Source organism: Eufriesea mexicana, unplaced genomic scaffold (assembly GCF_001483705.2).
Source record: "Eufriesea mexicana isolate 0111107269 unplaced genomic scaffold, ASM148370v2 scaffold2021, whole genome shotgun sequence".
In the NCBI taxonomy this organism is placed as follows: Eukaryota; Metazoa; Arthropoda; class Insecta; order Hymenoptera; family Apidae; genus Eufriesea; species Eufriesea mexicana.
Window position 1 is genome coordinate 271,871 of NW_016910121.1, and position 23,363 is coordinate 295,233.

General features: G+C 39.8%; 1 protein-coding gene across 14 annotated transcripts in view; it reads right to left on the reverse strand.

The window, feature by feature from the left end:
• Dscam2 (Down syndrome cell adhesion molecule 2) overlaps window positions 1-23,363 on the reverse strand; it is a 141,454-nt gene that overhangs the window by 4,712 nt on the left and 113,379 nt on the right. For 10 of the 14 annotated variants that reach the window (XR_001890328.1, XR_001890327.1, XM_017902820.1 and 7 more), the window contains exons 4-21: window positions 22,475-22,621; window positions 22,256-22,373; window positions 16,734-16,895; window positions 15,636-15,919; window positions 11,258-11,402; window positions 9,259-9,410; window positions 8,180-8,452; window positions 6,283-6,582; window positions 3,065-3,184; window positions 2,571-2,744; window positions 2,279-2,429; window positions 1,869-2,017; window positions 1,655-1,786; window positions 1,187-1,487; window positions 715-893; window positions 471-640; window positions 258-396; window positions 45-162 (exon numbers count right to left, since the gene is read on the reverse strand). Coding sequence is in view for 12 of the 14 variants with exons in the window: in XM_017902820.1 (XP_017758309.1) it covers window positions 45-162; window positions 258-396; window positions 471-640; window positions 715-893; window positions 1,187-1,487; window positions 1,655-1,786; window positions 1,869-2,017; window positions 2,279-2,429; window positions 2,571-2,744; window positions 3,065-3,184; window positions 6,283-6,582; window positions 8,180-8,452; window positions 9,259-9,410; window positions 11,258-11,402; window positions 15,636-15,919; window positions 16,734-16,895; window positions 22,256-22,373; window positions 22,475-22,621 (3,214 nt within the window). In the remaining 2 variants the exon portion in view is untranslated. Of the gene's footprint in view, window positions 1-44; window positions 163-257; window positions 397-470; window positions 641-714; window positions 894-1,186; window positions 1,488-1,654; window positions 1,787-1,868; window positions 2,018-2,278; window positions 2,430-2,570; window positions 2,745-3,064; window positions 3,185-6,282; window positions 6,583-7,611; window positions 7,897-8,179; window positions 8,453-9,258; window positions 9,411-11,257; window positions 11,403-15,635; window positions 15,920-16,733; window positions 16,896-22,255; window positions 22,374-22,474; window positions 22,622-23,009; window positions 23,075-23,363 lie in introns of those variants that run through there. The other 4 variants (XM_017902819.1, XM_017902825.1, XM_017902823.1 and 1 more) reach the window with 2 other exon arrangements.

Genomic DNA, 23,363 nt, shown 5'->3' on the forward strand with positions numbered 1-23,363 from the left:
ATCACAGAAATTCAATGACTGATATTTACTATATTTGTTTTTACCTTGTGTATAAATTGTATTTAGTAATAATTCCATTTGGTTCCAGAGGTGGGAGCCAAGAAATAAAAAGAGCCTGTGGTGAACTGACTACTACTTTTATATCTGCTGGACTACCTGGCACTATGGAGAAATTAATCCACAAGATTATTCGTATTAAGTTATTTTTGTAAAGATGCTTTTGTTTTTAAATTCTCAATTAATTTGTGAAATTTTACCATCTTCTTCCGTTTGGCAGTAAGTTACTGTCGTTGGTACTCCATCGCCGACCCTTGTAAAAGCTAATACTTGAATAGTATAATTAGTAAATTTTCTCAGTCCCGTTAAAACAATGGTTAAAGCATTAGTTTTACGAACCTAAAAAAGGAAAGTATCGTAGAAGAATCTCAAATTAGATTTTTTTGAAATTAAAAGAAATTCTTTATGCTTACTTCCATTTCATCAACACTGCGCCACATATCTGCCAAAACAGGTTCATAATGTAATTTATATCCCTGAATAATACCATTGGTGTGTGTAGTAGGTGGTAGCTGCCAGGATACTTGAAGGGATTGCGAAGTTAATGCAGCGCATCTTACGTCTTCAGGTGGCATACTGGGTACTAGATAAATTAATCTTTTAATTATGTATCTTTAGAAATTTATGGTATCTCGTATTCTTAGAAACATCGCTTACCATCTTCCATTGTTTGTGTGAGCAGAAGTTCGCTAAATGGTCCAGATCCAACTTGATTATATGCTTGAACCACTAACGTATACTTTGTATAGGGTCGAAGGCCTGTTAGCCGAAGTTCTGCACCCCCTTCTTCTCCGTCACCAGACACAGAACTGAAGTTATACGAGGGGTTCGACGAACTGAAAGAAGATTGCTAATGTAATGGAGTTCTGGACTTGAACAGTTCAACATGCTTTAAACTATATTTATAATTCAATTATGAAATGTATAAAAAATTGTATAAGTTATCGCTATATATTCTGTACTAAATATTTATTGAATAAGTATTTGATAAAAATATTAAAGATTCATTACCCTAGAGATCAACTATCTGTAATTAAATTACAAAATATAAAATTTAGTAATACAACATGATGAACTTTATTCGAAATACAACTATATAAGAACGATTACTCTGTTTTGACATTCTTACCTCGTTTCCCTGTAGCCAACATTGAATCCCTGAATATCACCATGTCGAAGTTCAGGCAATGGTGGAGACCAAGTGATTAAAATTTCAGATGAGGATAGAGGCCTAGCTTCAAGATTAATCGGGGGTCCAGCTGGTCTTTGTGGTTCGGTCTTAACAATCAGTTCCGCCGAGGGCACTGACCTACCCGCTGGTCCTTCAGCTATTACGCGTATGGTATATCTAGTTGCTGGTTTTAATTCATCGATAAGAGCGGCGTATGGAAGAGGCGGTCCAGTGAATTCTTGCTGTTGCCATATTCCAGCTATTTTTACATAATTAATTTACTAAATATTAATACAAATTAAATTAAAAATAATTTAAAAATAACTATTAAACATAATTTAGAATAACAATAATGAGAAATATTTTTGCTCATATTTTTTTTTATTATTATTATTATTATCTTTAAAATAATTTTGAAATAATCACCATCGCCTTCTTTGTATTGAAGTATATATTTAGTCACTTCACTGGTGTCTTGAGATTTATGTTGCCATTTTACGTTAATACTTCGACTGGAAACCATGGCAGTCTCTAAAGAATTTGGTGGCTGTGGTGGCTCTGAATTGGAATGAAATGTTTTGTCCATTAACAAATACTTTTACAATGATATCAATGTATGCGTTTTGATAAGGTATCCTACCTTGTACGAGGAGTTGCACTAATTGTTGTTCACGACCATAAAGATTGCTCGCTTGACAGAAATAAGCGCCACTATCGGAGGCTTCCGCAGAAGAAATTTGTAATTGTGCTATCACACCATCTGGTGTTACCTCTCGTTTCACTGTAACTCTTTGTACGTAATAAAATAATTGTAAAAACTTTAGTTATGACATACTAGACATTAGTGCAACTAAAATTAACTACATATGTATAATAAATAACACAAAAGGAATTGAAATTTAAATTATTTTTCATATAAAATATTCATTGATGAACAGAAAGTTCATTAAACTTTAAAATAACATTTTTTCCATGATACATTTAAAAAAAAAATTCCCAGCAATATCAGAGAGTCTCATTCGACAGTATTCAAGCTAATCCCAGCTTTACCGATAGTTCGTCGAGGGATTTAACTCAATTTTCCCGCCTTTCAGCCAAATGACGGTGACTGGTGTGTCGCCGTGTACCTCGCAATGTAAAGTTGCTGTATCACCTTTCTTCACAGTAACAAGTCTCGATGGTGCAGCAAAATATGGAGAAGCTATAAATGAAAGAAACAATTCTCAGTGACTCGATACAACGAATTTTACGATTTGATTATGATTAAAAATTTATTATTGGAAAATTCTATTTTACCGATGGATGATTACTAAACTTTTATGTTCGACAAGAAAGTACTTACAGTTTACTTTTAGCTGGACCACTTTGCCAATACCACTTCCAATTCCGTTGCTCGCTTGACAGAGGTAAAATCCTTCTCTGTCTTCCTTCACATGTTGCAATAGAAGCGTACCATTAGTGAGAATTTTCGTGTATGCTCTTTCCCGCAACTCCTCGTATTCACCGGATTTGCTTCCTATTTTATTGAGATAAAGTATTTTGAATCGTGATGTAAACGAAATTACATATAAAATTTTTTCTTCAATCTAATGAAAAATATAACTTTCACGACAAAAAAAAATAAAACGCAAAATTCGAATTTTTAATGTGTTACTAACTTCACAATAGTAACACAGTAATTTTTTTCAGAAAAGCTGCAATATTCTGCTAGATTTATATCCTTTAATTTGAAGATTATTATTTTAACTAACTTGTTCAGTTTCTCAACAATTTCTTTTCCTAAATTTAATATGAAATTTGATAAAAATTTTTTAGTTTTTGTCATAAGATCTTTACCCGTAGCCTTCTTCCAAACAATAGTTGGTGTAGGCACGCCTTGTGCTTGACAGTGTAACGCAACGTGCTTGTTTCTTTCGACGCTCACATCGGTAGGTTCCACGATCCATCGCGGAGGTACTGAAAACCAGAGCATATAGCTTTAAATGAATCCATCGCGATACTCGCGTCTATGTTATTTTTACTGGTCGTTAGCGATTTAGAGACAGGTACGTCGTGAGAAAGTCGTGAAAAGCGCGGTCAAAGCACGAACTCGTCGACGGTATGGCGCTACGTCGTCGTTGACGCAGTATCGAGATATGTACAAAACGACAGAGAGAGAAAGAGAGGGAGAGATAGAAATATACTATACAATAGTGAAAGTACGAAGAGAACGCAGAACGACGGCGCCTGTCGTCGACGAGGAACTATCGTTCCTTTTTCGTTCTATTTTTTTTTTTTTTTTTTTTTTCTCGAACGAAAATGATTCACCGAATGAGAAAACCTGATTGTTTGCACACGCGATACACTTTATAATTCGAGATAAATTTTGACAAACTTGAGTTTCCGTTATATATGGTGGAAAATGGTAAAGTTAAGTAATGAAAAAGTGATAAAGACATTAAGAGACAAAGTGAATGAAGGTTCGTGGGTGAGGTTCAGTATGGACGTGGGGTCACGTGTCGATGCGAGACGTCCGCGACGTACAAGCCTGTTCGACCGATTTTCTGGATCATTTGGAAGAAAAAATAAACGTCGGACTGTTATCTGCTTCTACTAGAGGATCATCAATGTAAGCGGTTCGATTGATACATCATAAACGTACATATGTAGCCCAAAAGGAGACAGACGAAAAGAAGAACGGAAAAAAAATAGAGAAAAAAAAAAAGAGGTTACAGTGCAAAATGAAGCATCTATCGAGATTCTGTATATCTAGCTACGGCTGGAACGAAATCGCCACTAAATGTGTGCATCGACTAAATTGCGACAAACACCGGAGATGAGTGAGTTCCAACGGTATAACTCGTCGGTACGTCGCGCATCGACGTGTCGAGAGTTTGAGGTTTTCTGTCTTTTTGGGTGTACTGTTTGGCAGGTTCTACTTTTTACGGTGGTGAAAAACGCTGCACAAGCGAGATACTGTGAGTGGGAATTTCAACGTTTTACAAGACGGCAAATACCGGTCACGCATTAACGCGTGCGACAATATAATATATATATAGATATATATATATGTATGTAGATCAAGTGTATGTAAATGTGTGTATAACGTGTTATTAAATATATAGATACTCGTTCAACGGTGGCGTGAAACAAGTAGAACTCTCGAAAGAAGAAAAGGCGCAATTGGGCGGGAAATGTGAGGTTATGGATGAGAGCATGTCGGCGGAAGACCGAAAGATATATATATATATATATCGTGGATAGGTGAATAATAATAATATATATATGTATATATAGATATATATCAAGTACCCGCTTCTAACGACTAGTTTGACGAATACGAATTTAATTAATCATAAATACGTACTACTAGCCTACATTACCGGATATTCGCGCCGGAAACGATGGGGCACGTGTGCTTCCATTTTTGAAATTCGATCTCACCGGTTGGCGGTTTTATTTTTAAAGGGGCGTACATATGTAAGTAGCCATTTGCATCTTTTCCTTACTGTTCATTTTCATGTACGTTTACGTTAAACCAGGTGGAAAGTTTGTTGCACTCGCACCCCATCTATTTCGCGACCACGAAGGAAAGATAAAAAAGAGCAAGTGACAGAGATAGAAAAGACAGTGAGAAAAGCATGCAGAAGTGTAATGAAAAAAAGGTTGCCTTCCAACGAGCCCAAAGGAGAGCCACAGCGCATAGGTTCTGTGAAGATTTTTTGTCGTGAGCAGAGTGGCACGTGCTCGTACTCGGGTGATCAAAAAACACTTAAAATATATATAAGTAATAATAATATATGTACACAAACACGTAAGGTATATATAGATATATGCAGACAGAAAAAATCACAGCTACGTCAATAGTAAAAGAGAGCATGCAGATAAAGTGTATGATGCTCACATACACGCACGCACGCAGGCCAGAAGATAGTTTCATTTCTGTTCGTACACATCGCCATTATCATTGTCATTATATTTTTTCTTTTTTTTTTTGTGTTGCTTGGTTGGTTGGTTGCTCCGTTTTAAAAAAACGAGTAAAAATAAGGAAAGGTGCAAACTGTTACCTTTATTATTCGGTCAAGTCAAGCAAACCTCGGGGGTCCACGAGATACCGACGCATTCCCAGAGAGCCAAAGCAACGTAAATGTAATACACACTGTGTTTGAGGAATAAGGATTTCTATGGATTTCAAAGGAAACAGGGCAGACTCGATGATTTAGACGGTTCAATGATGAAACGTGCGTGATCTCGCTACGAATAGACTCGTACTATTAGAAATCGAAACAGACAAAATATCATTTTCCTATATGCAATTACAAAATTATATGTTTTAATAGGTCGTCTTTAATCCGTGCGAGAACACTACGGCGATTAACGATGGTGACGCAGGAATCGAATTAGTAAAGCGTTATGATGTGATTTGATGGTTACGGATGTTGATTATGGCAATTAGGATAATGGCGGATTTCATAAATCTCTCAGGATATATAGTTGGATCAGGACAACATTTGAGATCGGACTCGACCTCGACGTTATTTCTGCTATAAAATACTTATTCGCCGCAGAATTATTTTATTTTTGTTAAATCTCCACGTATATTGATTTCTTTTCATCAATTAAACTGTAATGGGTACAAAATTTTACCAACAAAAGATATTCAAGTACATCTACTGAATACGCAGGTTCAATTTAGCGAATCTGTACCAAAAGAAACCAAATGGTAAATACGAATTCTAAATAATCGCACGCTAAATTCTTACAACAAATTCAACTGCCTAAAAATCATTCTAAGAGAAAAGAAATAACAAATGCAAATTTTAAGTGTGACCAAATACTAAATTCTAAGAATATAAACAAAATCACAGAAAAAGGAAACTAAGGGGGAAAGAAGGTTGACATACTACAAATAAACTGCAGTTACCCAACATTTAAGAAAACGATATCAATCGGAAAGAAGTTTAAAAAGAAAAATATGACACGTGTTTCCGTCGAGATCGATGGAGACGGTAGGTATCAGATCGTATAGAGGGTTTGGGATGATGATGGAAAAGGGTCGCCGATCATCTAGTTACCTTTTACCTGTAGCTTGGCCGTGTACCTGACCTCGGCGGCGGGGTTCGCGGCGACGCAGGTATAGTCGCCGGAGTGCTCGGCCGCGAGTTTCGTTATACTGAGGACGCTCGAGTAAGAATCCAGTTGGGAGATGTTTGCGACGGATGCCAGATTTGGCGGCAAAGGAAAGGGAGTTTGGCCATCTTTTAGCCAGGATATAGTTAAGGGTGCATCACCCGCCGCGACCCCGCACACCGTCCACGTCCGCATCCCCTCGGATAGTCCCTCTTGGAATGTAAATGGCTCAATAATAGGGGGTACTGGAAAAGGTCAAGAGAGAAGAGAGAACCATACGTGAGAGCGAGAAAAAGATGGCACCAAAAAAACGCAAGAACCTTTTTTTTGTACCAGGTACATGTGTTTTTTATATATATATGTATAAATATATATATATGTTCTTTTATATAGTAGCGGTATGTTATATATATTATATATATAGACAGTAGTACGTCCATGTATATGTATAGATATATATATAGAATATAATATGTATATATATATACGTAGAATATGTACAATAGAGGCAGTATAGTAACGTAGCAATGTAGAGGAGAGAGAGGGTGGCCCCGCCGCGGACCTGCCCCTGCCGCCCTAAAACACCTTATACACATAATTTGGCATCGCACACTCACACAGCAGACGGTCGTTCCCAACGCAAGAGCTAGCATTCGTCGACTCCTCAAAAATCCAGCTGGTATAAAATTCGAATAAGATTCTATGTACAATGTGAACAATCTTAGCTTGTTCGATTCGCGTTGAAATAAAATACCACTTTTCGAAGAGTCGAAAGAAGGACGAAGGAAGAAAGGAGATGATAATGGCAGGTCTCGTGCAGGAGGATGAGCCACGCTAAGCGTGAGCCGTCATCAAGTACGCGTCACCAGGTCTCTACGTTCCTGAATGACGTCGATGGCTTCATATTAGATAAAAAAATGAGACTCCTTCCCGAATGAACGCCGTAAGAACTGAGTGAGCTGTTGCGATCACGCATCTTCATTGTATTGGTTTACGTTGAAAGCTATTTACAGCGGTGTGATAGCCACTAACACATTAAAGTTTTCAGAAAAAGCGAGAACGAAGAAACGTGTGAGATGATGGCAAACGATACTCGGTTATACTCGCTATGATTTCCATGAAGGAGAAATGGAACAGCACACCTCGAGGTCTTCACGCGGTTCATTCGCGAGTGTGGGCAACCGTGTACACACTCACACTATTGACCCTCTTTCAGATTTCGGGCGGGCAGGCGGTCGTCGGGCAAAAGTGAAGGGGGCCTAGAGGAGGATTACCATGAACCACAAGCCGCTGCGTGTGTGATACCTCTGCGGCCAGATTACGGGCCACGCATGAGTAGTTGCCATTGTGATCTGGAGATAAACTTTCAATCATCAGTATGCTATTGTACTGGTCCATATTGGTGACACTGACTCGCTCCGACGGTCCCATCGGTCGTCCATCCTTGAGCCAAGATATAGAGAGCGGGAGATCGCCCCTTGTCACAGAGCAAGTCAACGTGGTTCGTTCGCCGAGATGAAGATCTCGATCTGCCGTGAATGGGCTAATTTTGGGAGGAACTGGAATAATAACAACGATAGCCCATGAGCTCGAGAAGCATAGACGTAGCTAAACACGTCACATCCAGGAACCCTTCAGCCCATCGTGGAATCCTAGAAATTCTCTTTTGCCTTTCTCTTTTTCCCAGTTCTTCAACCATTACACGTAGAAGTAATAATTCTTTCAAAGTACATTCTGATTTGCTTCATCTTCGTCACCAGGTGATAGTTAAGGCTCGATGCCTGCTCAGCATCAGGACACCTGCAACAACCGTGGAATAGTGGATCGAACGTAACATCTTACCGATTACTGCGACGTCTCCTGATCTTCGTGCGCTGTGTCCTTGTTTATTCCTCGCTGAACACGTGTAGACCCCTGCGTCCCCGTTCTTCTGCACACTCGTGATGACCAAAGTACCGTCTTTCAGCACTTTCTGCCGAAGATCGTCCGGCAATTCCCGATTCGCTCGTTCCCACTTGATCTCCTCGATGGGGTACCCGGCGACTGGACACTTCAATCGGAGAGTTTCACCAGCGACAGCAGTTACTTTCGGAATTAGTCGAATATATGGAAGACCTGAAGTGCAAACAAATTCACAAGGATCGCATTAAAATTTGCGAAATACAAAAAGCGAGTGGTAATTACTGTCAAATTCAATAAATTTGACATATCGTTCATATTGTCATTAGGATTAATATCCATACAATATCGAAATTGCTAGTACCAAAGTTGACATACTAGGAATTGGGCAAAACAATTCCATCGATTACAAATTCTATATAGTTAACATTTTCACTTTGCAATATTTTCCAAAATTTTGTTTCAGTTTGCTCAACAATTAAAAATAACAATTGAAGTGAGTAAATTAATTAAATAACCAATATGAATATTTTATTTGCTCACAGCACAATGAGCAACTGAATTTGTCTGACTATAAATATGGTACTAGTACTTCTGCAGCACCGTGATAAAATTGCCTCTTGAAAGACAAAACTTTATACGAAAATCAAATTATAATTAAAATGCAAATATCATACAGAACGAAATGCAGGTACGATCAAATTTCTTTGACTACAATAAGAATAATATTTAACTCGACGCAATGACCAGGCGGTCTGATATTAAACGTGGCAATACTACTTGTTTCTTGCTGTCCATTAAAATCCCATTAACATCGAAGCATATTTTAGCTGCTATACTTGAATATTATTACTCGCATGTGTCATTCCAGTTTTATTTAAACAATTTGAAGCAACGAAGAGTAAAACAGAGTCACTGGCTACGCTGAAACGTAAACTATAAATTGGATAGACTTGAACAGGACACTAATTTGCTAAACATTATTCACAAACTTCGGTTACCGAATTTGGTATGAAATTTACCGTAAACGTTGAGACGAGCGACGTGAGTCACTTTCCCGGCACGATTTTCGGCTGTGCAAGAATATTCTCCTCCGTCCTCCACCATAACATGACTGATATTAACATGCGATATAACATCACCATGAACTGTCCCGTACTGGCCAATAAGGAACCTTAAACAGTAAGAAATAATCTCTTAATAAACTATTTTATCCGAGAAAAGAACAATAATAATCGATATAAGAAAAATAAATTATACATCCATATGATTATATGCTCTCTATATTTTAGCTTACTATCATCCAGGGAGCACCGACGAATATTTCTACTGGGAACGTTTCAAATTGGAACCATATTTCACGTTCAAAGCTCTCCGCGCAATTTCAACAAAATCCTCCAAGTTAATGAACAAAGTTTTTTTTTCAATTAACGATTAACTTTGTTCAGAGGGGGTGGAGGCACAGTAACTTTCTACCTCCGATACGCTGCAGAGACCGCTTTTCAATTACCGTGTCGCAATGCACGTACTCGGGCAAAGCGGGCCGATTTCAATGAAATTGCTAATTTCACGAGCACGAGTACCGCGAGAAACAGTTTGCGTGGCGGCGAAACGAACGCGAAATGCGCGCGTTGCGCCTGGAAATACAGTGGTGAGGGTGCTCTGTTCGTCGAGGAGGAAGGAAATGGCCGAGAACGAGGCGGGATGACGATAAAACGGCACAGGCGAAGAATCACAGAGCGTCTTTTATGTCGATCTGTCGTTAAACCATACGAGGGTCTCGCGTCATATCCTCTCGTGGCCGCCCCTCCGCTCGTGATTTCGCCTTTTCCATCTTCCACGAGCACCGTCCCGTGTCGCCGCAATAAATATTCCAGCTTCTTGCCGGGATATTGCACTTGAAATTGAAATTGGCCCCGCTGCAGATGCGACCCCTTGACTATCACCGCGAGGAGATTGCATTTTAATTACGGAGCATCAAGCACGCGTTAAAACAATTGTTCAAGAGTTACGACCGTCTGCTTTATGCGATCGACGAAGAACGGGAAGTGTATTTTATTAGTCGCGTGCAAAGGTAATGGCAGGCACGTTTGCAATGGTGTTCTTAAACCGAGATTTCGCTGGAACACAGGAAGAGTCGATCAATTAATTAAAATTGACAATAAGTAACTAACTAAGAAATAAGAAAGATTCGATGAAGAGGAAGATGTGTATCTATTGTTATTTAGAAAGTATAAGAAATATTACTTAAGTATTTGAAACATTACATTATTTAAGTACCAAAATATCATGTAGGAATATCTATATGTTACTACTGATTTGAAAATTCTAATATCTTTTGCATAAATTTAATTATTTTTTATTATTAGTTGAAACACTATGTAATAAATGTAACTGCAATGTTTGTTCTTAATAATATCCTTTGAAGAACTAGATAATAAATTATATAAACTATGATGCTTTGTATTTTTATTTTTGCATTTAAGTTATGTAAGAATTTCTCCATACTTTCAACTGTGTATTTTCTTAGACCCAATACTATATTTAATATGCTTTTAGAAATTACTAAACCCAACTCTTGAAGTAATAATAAGCATATTTAATAAAGTATTCAACAACGTATTTAGTAACTCCATTATTTCTTCTATTCTTACACAGTTACTCGCCTTTACACGCTTTATATATTGCTAGAAAAATTAATTAACTTTAACGACGATAGACGGCGACACTCGTAAGGCAAATACACAATCTCTATAAAATACAAACGTATTAGATACATAATTAAATAATTAACAATGCTATAAATATAGGACTTATATAAATAAAACCTATATTTACAGATTTCAAAGTCTTTCTTAAAATATTTCATATAATTGCATACTTGCCCAGATTGAAGTAATTAAATTGGTAATTCGTATCGTTATATCGGTACGTCGAATAGTCGACAATTAGCGACAAATTATACCTCGCTTTCTATTTAATACACTGTGATCTGGTTACGAATAATTATATGAAGCCTACCTTCCGTTGTTTGGCAGGGGAAAACCGTCCAAGGCCCAGGTAACTTGCGGTGTCGGGTTCCCAGCTGCAGAGCATTTTAAGGATACAGCCGGTCCCGGTTGCAACGTTTGCTCGATGAACGAGTAGAGCATTTTCGGTGGCGCATCTGCGAACCAGAAAACAAGACCACGACACATATATTTCCTGTGGTATCCTTCATTTCCTATCTTCCTCCTCTTCCAAACCTACCGTGAAGCACTTTATGCTCGTGTTTTCATACGACTTCAAAGAATCATTCGAAGCACGCATAGGTTATGAAACGGTCAGAAAAATATCAAAAGAAATACCAGCAGAGAGAAGAATTTTGTTTAACGTTGCCATTCGATACAGCGGACTTTCGATCCCCGGGAATTCACTATGGTTTCATTGCGTCGATGAAAAGGGGAAGAGAAAGAAAGGAAGAAGAAAAAGATCCGAGTCAGCCCGATCGGGGGACGGCCATATTCGATTCGTACAATGACCGCGACGCAATCGAATCCATCTCGTTAAGAACGATACGCGGCGACGTTAGGAATTGCGGGGAGGGGATGGGCGAACGGGTGAGGAGCGAGGAGAGGGGGCAGCAAGCGGGCAAAGTAGAAATCCCCGTTAGCTCGGGGAGAAGAAAGAACAAGAGGCAAGAGCGTGAAAGACCACGGCGGATTCTTGATTCTGAAAGCCGCCACGCCTGCCTGGCTGGCTGCCTCCCGTGCATCGCGATAGAAAACGAAAGACAATGGGCTCGCTGCGACGGAAGCGCGCCGGAATATTTTTTCTCTCTCGATGTTTCTATCTCGACGACACGACGACCGATGGAAAGGGGCTAGGTGGGATGAAACGGCGGGCTCTGGAAAGAAAGAAGGGGGGAGGGGGGTGGTTAGAAAGCATAGTGGAAAGGCAAAGGAGAACGGGAAAGTCCAAGATCGAAGCCGACGCGTCTCAGTCGACGCGGAGGGACGAGAGGATCGCAGGACGAGGGACTTTCCATAATTAAAAGTGTCGATTTCGTCGTCATTAAAAATGCTCGAGCGTCCCGTTACAAAGGACAGTTCCGCCATCTAGAAGCGAAGATAGAAGGAGCGAGACAGAGGGAGCGAGGAAGCGAGAGGAGCAGATAGCTAAAACGCTTTCGTCTAGGATGAATACCAGGCACCAAGTAGAGATGGTGCTCGCGGATCCGTGAGGAAATTGATGAACCTCGTCTCGATGCCTCCGAGCGATCGTCAATACGTAGTTGCGGGACCGCGAAACCTCCTCTACCGGCTTCAATAAAACAGAATTTCTACTTGATGTCTATTCAGTCTGTCTGCCTTGGAAGAATCGCGAAAGAAGTGGGAGTTAGCGAATGTCGCAACGGAAGTTGAAACACGAAGAGACCTGACCCCTGAAAGACTGTCAAATGTTCTTTCTATTCGGTATAAATGAGTTTTAGAAATAAGTACCCCTGGAAGGTTTATGCTGAATGTATAAGTTCTGGTAACGTTGAATAACGTATAATGTATGAGTATTATAACGTAGGAGTGTATTTATTTATATTATATTTGATAACCTTCATTCTCTTTTTTAACATCACACCTAAATATCTTTTTTCCCTTCCATAACCTCCTAAATACCAATTTCTAAAAAGGCTAGGTAATAACGAAACGCATTGCACAAGATTCTGATATACGAGTTTGTATAAAAGAAATTCGCAAAAAATGAACAAATTTCGGGCAGGAAAAAAGTATTTCAGTTCCCTAGGTTACCTCAGTATACAGCCGAGGTGTATTCACAAGGCCGTGAATCTTCATTCACGCAGCCCGACAAAATACGAGGCAGGCCGGCGTGGCCACGTCCACGAGGAAGACGAAATCTCATAATGCGCCGTGGCTCATAATTTCTACGGGAACGTAATATTCAGCGCACCCGCGATCATGCTTTTAATATACGCAAATTTCGTCTTTTTCTCTCCCCCTTCTACTTATTCGTTGAAGCCCGGTCACGAAGGTGGAGGAAATTAGAAGAACCACGAGACCATCGTGGAAGCCGAGAAAATCGGTCTGGAGATTACTGGCGTTCGATCGAAACGCAATTCGTCTCCATTTGGCCTCAACTCGTCAACGAAACGACTTTTTTCCGCTAGATCCTTGGCTCGTGGCATTAGAGGCAACTCTCTCTCCCTTTTATTTCTACATTTTTCCTAGTCGTGAAATTGCAACGAACCGGTAATCCTCTCTCTTTCTCTCTTTCTATTTCCCTCTGTGTTCCTTCTTCTATGTCTCGCTCTCTCTCTCCTAGTCTCATGCTAACTCTGTCCAGGCCACGGTACGTCCTTACCACGGGTGTACCGCTTGCTCGAATTCCCTTTGACGTAAATTCCGTGCATTACCGACGCTGACGAGCGGGAGACGCTAACTTCATTGTTGTTTCAAAGGCCCTCCTCTGGCTGGGTTCCTCCGCGTCCCTCCCCGACGGGATGTTCCTCTTTCATGCAGCACTCCTCATCCATAGGTGGGCGGTCCAGATATAGGGCAAACGGCCGAGAGAGATGCCTCGCAGTGGTAACCAAAGAGTACAGAGGTAGGGGGGTCGGATGCTGGCGTCAGTGGCGGGCATGATGGACGAGGTAACGAAGGGGCGAGGGGGAGTTAAAGCGGCGTAAAAGAAGCCTTCTCCACTTCAAAGAGGAGGCCTCTGTTCTCTCGAGGTAACGAGTCACGTGGGCGACATGCTCTTTCGCCGATAATCGAGTTCCCTGTAATGCGATCGGTAAAACTGACTACCGATTACGCCTAGCTACTTCAGAGAGTTACGGCTGCGTCACTTCTGACACGTCACCAGCGTGTTCTCGAAAGGTCGAAAATCGATTCTCACGTGTATCGATCGGATGAAAGTATTTCGAGGGCAATGGAGCACGATATTCGGAAATTCGTCAGCGAAAAGTTCTTGCAATGATGATTTTGAACGATAATCATTTAAAAATGAGAGGGTCTTAATATGTCGTAGAAATCAAAATGTTGAACAAATTTTTCCTATATATATGTCCGCCATTCGGCCTCAGTTTCCGAGATTTTTGCAAATAGGTATTGCTACTACTATTACGAATATTACCTATCGCTACGTGTCAATGTCGGCGTGTGTGTAAACGTTGATAGTCGCTAATAGGTCAACCAATTCTCAACGAGGAATTAAATATCTCTAGAAGTCTAAAACATTAAAGAAATCTAAGTTGATAATCTGCTTAAATACCAGACAACTGTTCGGTATAGTAATGCTCGAGATAATTAATATGTTTAATTAATTACGTATTAGTCGAAGTTGGAAGTAATTAAACTTAGGTTCGAAACGATCGGGCTGAAACTTGGAGACGAAATAATCGGATTTATCGATTTAATTAAAACTGCTGAAGTTAATGTTCTTCGAACGAATTGATTAAAAATAAATACTCCGATTCTATAATTTTTCCAGAAGAAATTACGGGTCGTGTTTGCTTTACATATTTTCGCAATGAAAACACATCGCGACTACGTACTCCACGCGCTATATTAATTTATTAAATTTCCCTCTCCTATATAGGGTAACAAGGGGGAAGCATTTCTATGCTAATTAGACCACGTGAATTTTCGCGGAAGCGATAAACTTTCGAGGTGCAGAAAATGAATCTTTGAGAATGACCTAATTTGCTTTGTGAACGGCGAAGGTGGATAGTTCCAAGAAAAGTGAATTTATACGTATGCATAGACCTATTGAAAGCTCTTCATCTGCAATTCTGATCGAAACTGCACCGCAACTTTCCATGTAATTTTCCTTTGTGCAGTCCAAGTCGAAATGAAGCCGGGTATGTGGAATTTGGTAATTGAGATCGAGTGAGTTGAATCGAATGAAGATACGCCTGTATGTGTGTGTATACACACTCTGCACATTTATGCGTTTCTGCATATGGAGTTGCACGACGAGCCAGCCAGCATTCCAATTATTTTTTCCTAAATATTATTTCCTATGCTTCAAAGGCAACTCGAAGTCCACAAAGACTGCTGGAGAAGGACAATTCATCAAGGGAGTATATGGCAATAATTAAATTTTTAAATTAGCCATTTCAAAGCGAATGGCATGCTTGAACATCTCAAATTGTAAAAAGAATTTAAAAAAAAAACCTTATTTACCAGTTCTAATTATTTATAAATTCGACTGTTTCTTGGTTCCTCTTAATTAGCACATTTTTTATGACTGCACTATTCCTCATTCATTCCTTGACAGCAGAACCTCTAAAAATTCTAAAATCACTTTTTTCTGTAGTTTTCTGTGTCGTGAATTTTACCGTGTATATTCAGCGTTATTAAAGCTACGCATCGGAAGCTAATGAAAGATAAATATGCCTTACCGCCCAATTGTAGTTCCGCTGATGCCTGTGCGGTGTCGCCCTCTGTGCGTCTGACGATACACTGATACATTCCACGATCTTCCCTGCTGATACCGTTCAGCCTCAATAATTCTGATTGTCTGCCGGTGCCTGGCAGCTGGCGGCCATCCTTGTACCAGGTAACAAAGTGTGGTCCGGCTTGCGGATGCGTGCTGACCTCGCATCTAAATTCGGCATTACCTCCTAAATGGACGCTCAGCAATGGCGGCGTGACTTCGACGTGCAGTGGAGCTGTCACGATGAGCCTAAAGGACAATTTCCATTGTATTTTCCATTTCGCTTTCTAGGTCAGAATTCAGGCCACACTGAGAACCTGGTCGTACAGTTTTGTCGTATATATTTGCCGAGACTAACTTGGATATGGAAAAGATGAATTAAAAATCGCGAAATTCTTACGGTTAATTCGGATAAAATGTGTAGAGCCACCTTCGTTTGCCACCAGAGGGATACTCGTTACAATACGTTCCTCGAAAGATTTTACTTAGTCACATCTCATGTAAATATCTCGTGGTTAAAATATTATTAAAAAGACTAGTAATTCGTGTAAAATTTTAGAATGTAGAAATAGATCACAATTTTGCGAGAAATACTTAAGAGAACTACATATTTAATCTCTAACCTTTTTGATGAAGATTTTACTTATCACTGATTATAGATTCCTTTAATAAATTATTATGTATGAAACTCGCAAGTATTTCTAGGTTGCTCACCACGTTTGACGTACTCCATGATTTACATATATAATTACCAGAAGCAGGATCTTTCATTAGCCCAATAAACATATTCCCAACACAGACACAGCGGAATACAGGAAATTAGAACTACGAAGGATTCAGCACAATCTTTCTATGATTACACGTACTCCTGGCACTTCTTCGCTTAAGTCTAACCTGCCATAACTCTGCTCTTTCGTGTGGTAAGGATCATGCTAGGATTCTTTATGATTAAAACATCAACTGAAGCAAAGAAAAATTTTAAAAAAAAACAAAAAATAGTAATATCATCGCACTAGTTTTCTGTGGGTTCTTATAATCTAGTGACTTTTTATTTATTAATTACCGGACTTCGGCGCTAGCTTCGCCACCAGGATTGGACGCTGAACAACGATAAACGCCGCTGTCTTCCAACGTGACAGCTTCTAGGGCCAGAACAGCTCCTAGCAACCTGGTCCTTGGTCCAGACAGCACCAGCATTGGCTCGGAACCAGTTTGTGCATGCCATCTAAAATTCAAACGATCGATTGAATCGTAAATAGAACGTTCAACACCGAATGGTCGCGCTTTAATGCTAAGAATATTTCGTTCGTACAATGATCCAAAGAGGTTATAAAATTTGACGCAAGATTTAGAGGCAATAAAGTTTGAAAACACTTTCCGCTTGTAGTTATGGCTCATTAAGCTTGTTCCCCGTGTTATGGTCGGATCATATTTTCGTTAATCGACTTTCTTTATTGAACATCCTAGAATATTCAAATTGAGGTAACATCTCGGGAGGAAAATTAATTCAATTTATCATCTCCGAAAATTGGCAGAAAATCTCCATAAATTGTTGTAACAAATTTGGACCATTGTCTAAAAATGGAAAAAGAAACGAAACTTAAGTAAAAGTTAGGTTTTACAATAGTTACGTCTCAACATTCATTATCATGATCGTAAATCTATATTATTATATTATACTTCATGTTATATGTTATATTATACTCCATGAGTTTTATTTCTGTACTCTTTTAAATACTTGTCTCATGTAGTAATTGCTTCATTATCATTATTCTAATCATTTCTGTAATGATTTAACACTAGAACTACTATGGGGATCGAAATAACACGTCTCGGACATTTTATTTTTGATTTTCGTCCAAACTGGGTCACAATTGTATGCACTATATTAAGGTATACATTACAACAGGCTGGTAGTTCTAGTGTTAACTCTTTTCCTCATACCAATTTCACGCACCATTCATACACACTCTGTATCAATCGATTTGTAAATTGTTAATAAATAATATTGTAACGATTACTAAATATACATGCATAACCATTAAACGTTGCAATTCCAAAAACCATCAACGAACTTCTGTACATTAGAAAACCAACAAATATTCCTTTCACGATTCCCTCTACTTTCCCGTCCCAAAAGCATCCCATTACACCCGTGATGCTTCCCTAATTCATACCCATCTCCAGATTATTACAAAGTGCCAATTAAAAACTCCCCCGTATCACGAAGCTAGCAAACAATCCCCAAAATTCGCTCACGATAAATTCCCGTGTAATCCCAATTAATTCACCGTCCTCGTATGCCCATCCTCTAGCAGTATAATACATCATCCAATTACATTAACTCAATCCATTGAAATCTCTGTGCCAGCGCGAGCCGGAGGTACAATTCGTTTCGCTAAAAATTTCGCCGAACCGCGGAAAAATCCTTTGTGGAAAGCACGAAAATGCGTCCTGGCAGCTCTCCATGACTCCACTATAGTACACGCAATGTCAGGAGATAACGCGAGAACAGAAGCCTGCTTACGATTTTAGGTTACTTCGATATGAGGGAACAAGCCTGGTTCCGCCATGTTGGCGAGTCACCGCGTGTCCGCCATGTTGGCGTCACCGGGACTTCCCCTTCGCCGAGAATAATTTTTCATCGAGAGGCAAAGGGAGGCTTCGAAAGGGATGCAGATGGTGGTAAAAAGGGGAAGCTTCAATTTCACTGGCTTTGGGGGCCACGACGACGACCCAGAAACGGAGTCCGCATCCAGGGCGAGCATTTATCCCGGGGATTCCCCGCTTTCTCTCGCCTTCCGAACTTCTTGACAGTTTTCGATCGAGGCACGTCCGCCGGCTCAAACCATTCCCAGTGATCCCTCGTTCTTTTTCCCTCCTCCTTATACTTTCCCGTTTCTTTCTTTTTCCTCTCCATCTTTCCAGCTTTCTTTTCAGTCTCCTCTCTCTCTACTTCTCTCCTTTTTTTCCCTCTTCGCTCTCTTTTCTCTCTTTTCTTTTTAAGTTTTGCCTTGGAGCGTCGTTTCTCGCTGGTTCTTGGATTTCTCGCTAGATAGCGCGACTGGTCTCCTCGGGGAATCCCAGCAGGTTCTGGAAAAGTTATCGGAGTAAGAGCGTATGTAAGAGGTTAGAGTTGGAACTCTCAGCCGGTGGATCGGTTTTTTCCTTCTTTTATAGACGTTATGATGCCATCGTTCGGTCGGTTTACTTTGTTCGGCACTTCTTTGTGGGTGAGAAGAAAAGGTAAATTACACGGTGTTATCAGTTTCATGGGAAATATACGCGAAGCCTCAAAATCGCACATGGTCTGTGATTGCTGACAAATTGAAGCCAGTTTGTTGCGCGAAACTGCGCGTTTCTAGCTTCGATCGATTGCTCATATATATGTACCTACGTCACGTTTCGAAATCATGAACATATAGACCGTGATAATTCATAAGTTCATGGTTAGCCACGTGTTAGGGGGTAATGGCAGGTGTATTTATCCCGATGACGCTTTGCGTTTATTACATTTGGGATGACGTAATATCAACGCGTAACAGTTTTAATTAAGTATTAATCATTTTAGCAAACAGATTTGTCTTGTTAAGAGAAACAGAGCAACCGAAACAGAGGAAATGATCATAAATTACAACAAATATATGGGTATTGTCGATGTGGCGAACCAATACACATATTATTATCTTCTACGTGGAACACTCAAGTGGTGGAGGAAATACTTCTTTTGGGAATTAGAATTTGGCTCTTCCTTTACCTATTTAAATCATCCTATCTTTTAGTTAAGAACATATAAATTACAACTATTTGAGAGTGCAACGATCAACGTGCACACCCTCATCAAGGTTCGAGTTTTCCTGCAACTCCTCGATGAATCCTTGTCTCCCATAAATACAAGTTCCTATCCAACCTAAGTATTCCCCGTTTAAGGCAATCAGTCAGTGTGGAGTCTATGGTCAGAGTGTCAGAATCAGTGTCAGAGTCGGAATGCGTAGAGTAGGCAGAGTGTGTTTAGTTTTAAGTATTAGCATCATAGAATTAGGCTAGCCTTAACACTGTGGCAAGCAATAGTTCATATTTTGAATATACATCATCGTTATTAATCTAAAACCGTGTTGTTTGTGTCGTGCCTGGCTGTTCTTTATTCTTCTCTTATTTCTCAGCTTCCATAAGTAGCAGTCGAAAAACTGTCCTTTGAAGTAAATTCCAAATAAAGCACTTAAAATAGTAGAGAGTTGTTAGCAACAAAATTGACAAATAACTCGGAGTGCAAAGGGATGACAAAGCTTATTTTGTTCTGTTAATTGCAATATTATTCTAGTCGATCCCTTCGAAATGCGATCCTAAATAAATCCGCTCATAAATCCATAAATCCACACCTGTAACCGCCTCACATGCACGAACCCAGCTCGTTATTTCGCTCGGACGGATTTGTATCGCCGGGGCACGTTAGTAGCGTTCAAGCAGGTCCCTCGCAAAACATCTTGGCACACGGTGCTGGCCAGCGATATCGTCGATAAATTCTCATCCCTCCAGATGTTTCTTGTCCCGTGCATGCATCTGTCCCGCAGTGGAAAAGGGGATCCGGGTACTCGAAGCGGGGCAGAGACGGGGACAGAAGAAACCCCCTAGAGCGGAAGGCTCCTCGAAGACCTGGTGAGCGACATGGAGAGTTTCCGATTGTGCAGCGTTCGCGAGGCTTCACGTTCGAGTGCTCCCACTTTTCCCCGATCAAAGTCCTGCCCGGTCCTTATTCCTTTACTTACCTTCCACCTCGAATATTCCACGCCCCGCGATCCTCTTTTTCCTGTCTCTGGCTCTGCCTTTTCGCTCGTGCCTGGCCTCGGTCCCTCTTTTTCCAGCCGGCCAAGAGACGCACAGGTCGCAATTTCCTTCTAGGCTGAAACGACGGATCAGAGCGTGCGCCATCTCGATGCGCTTTTCCGCGTTTCATGCCCTTTGTCGTCTTTCGAGTGGTCCACGCGAGTGTTGACATAGGAGGACTTTTCTTTGAGCGAAAGCTACGTTTGTCTTTGATGTACTCCGTGTCGCTGCTGAGGCCGAATGTGCTCGTTTCGTCGATCGCTGTGATTTATCCGTGTATTTTCTTGTTTCTCTGCAAGCCGCATAGCTAGAGGATTTTGTTTTTGTTACTTTTTTTGGGGCTGATTCGGCGCATGTTTTTTGACCGGTACGTTGAAGTTTCCTGTGGTTCCAGGGATTGTATTTGAAGTTGATTTTAGTTTGTGCAAGTTATGTAGAATTTTTGAATATTGCAGTTTTGTCAGGGTATCTTCTAGCTTAGTTCAGTTCATAAGCTTTGTTTAGTTATTATTGTCTCGTTTGATTGTATTCGTGGAAATCTTTGATACTGAGTCATAGGTAACTCTTTATACTTTGTATAAAAGGATTATTACATTAACCGAGTGATTGTCATATAAAAGTACATGAGTATAGTGTTTAGAAAATGTTGATTAACTTATGTTTAATGGTCAATCAAAGAATTATGATGAAATATAAATTGCTCTCATTTAATTGCATTCTCACGACTCATTTATGTCAATAAAATCAGATTCCTTTGTTCTCAAATCTGTTTGCAATTGTTACTGGCATGCGAATAAATACTTCCCTGCATACAATTCAAAATGTACGATTGAATTGTAAAGTTCAGAGATATAATTACACTTTTTACATAACTTATAAATTCCGATCAAATCTGCATGGATAATTTAGGTTCCTTTTAGAGCTCAAGTCTCTTGGAATTAATTGAAAATCACATTTCTCGCAATTTGACGGATCCATAAAGAGATTAAATGGAACTTAAACCGATTTACCACTTTCAAACGATCGACAGACCTTGTATCGAAACAATGGCGGTATTGTTAACGAAATCCTTGTCCCTCTAACGAACGTTCGATATTACACGGGAATTTTCACTTCTGGTTATGCGGGCGTTCGTTTCCGTTGCTTTGAACTCGCTGGCATTCAAAACGCCCCGCAATTACAGCGCTAAATTCGTTTACATCGTTTGCAGTAATAATAACATTAAATTTACCAACAAGCACGATATCGGTTTTCGATTACCGTGCAATTATTCCCATAATTATTTCGACGTATTACCGCCGGTTTAATTTATATTTGCCGATTAATCATCCACGAACAAAGGCAGAGGATGCCTTTGCCAATTGGAACTAGTAATCAGTGTCGTCTTTAGCACGGAATAAACAGGGTATTTATCCCGGGGCCACGTGCCTAGAGAGTTCGGCCCTGAGTGACAGTTACCTTCACATTTCCTAAAACGTTAAACGAATATAATCCTAATAAAAAAAATATCTAATTTCTTTAACGTACCTTTGGAACAATGTTCAGTGTTTTCAAAATAAATTTAAAAATCAAAAATTTGATCAACAGAATCAAAGTGTACCGTGAAATGTAGTTTCCTAAAAAATAAAGGTTTCAATGAATATTTTATAGAATTAAATATATTATAAATTGTAATATGTCACGGGGCTCCGTAATCTCTAGGTACGGCACTGCCGGTATCCGTTCGATGTTCACTTCGATCGCTCGCGATTGCAGACTCACCGATATTCCGGTGCAGGACAAGCTTGAGCCACACAGACCAGCGACGTTGATTCGTCTTGCGCGACGTGGACCACGCCAGAGTTCTCGAGTATCACCGGAGGCATCACCCCTCTATGATCTGCAAGAAAATCATTCGAGATATGCGTTTAGAAGTCTGTTAAAAAATTTGTAAATTTTCGAAGAGCGGAGAAATCGAGTTATCGATGACAAAATGGCTACCTGCTATCCTCACGTTGGCCACAGAGCTCACCACCACTTGCCTAGTGAGGCGATGCATCGTTCGACATCTGTAGCCGTGAATTTGATCGCTGAACTCTAAACTGTGGACAAGAAGTTCACCGGTTGGCAGGAGGTGAAATTTTCCATCTGAAATGCAAACAACGGGGTGGAATTTAAAGCTTCGTCACTGTTCGTTAATAGTTTTGTCGACGGTTCAGATTCGTAATGATTAATTATATTTATCTTGTCAGATTTATCGAAGTTTGTGGGATAAAAATGAAAGCATACAATACGATTTTTAGAAAAGTATGTAATAAATCTGTTAGAATGAAATAAAAGTTAAATATATTACCGTTATATATACCGATTATTTTACTTCCTTTTGTTTTGCATTAAAGCAGATGGTTTATTTATAGATGAAATTATAAATTTAAAAGAATAATTCATACCATTAATTGTGGTGTGAATTAAATCAGTAAATTCATTACACGTTACTACATTATCGATTGCTGCTTCTTTTAGGTTATACACCTACCCATATGATCCAATGGATATTATTTCGATGTTCATAAATCTTCTAAGACTAAATTCTCTACTAAACACGATTCTGCAGATTATTCGGAGATAAAATTATTCAGAACACGATTCAACGTTCGAAAGTTTTGTTCGCGAAAACGGTAGAAGAATGTCTTGATCGCAAAAACGGCAGCTTATCGGACATGACAATGAACGTGATCGCTGCGTCCCTCTGGCGGCGGATAGCGGAACCTCCGGTGCACTATTTAAAGTGAGATACAACGGTCTCGTTCATTTGTCGCGTAGCACCCTTTCACTGCACTTGCGCATATAACGCGAAATTTTGCTAAGCTTTGTATTATTCATATCTGGC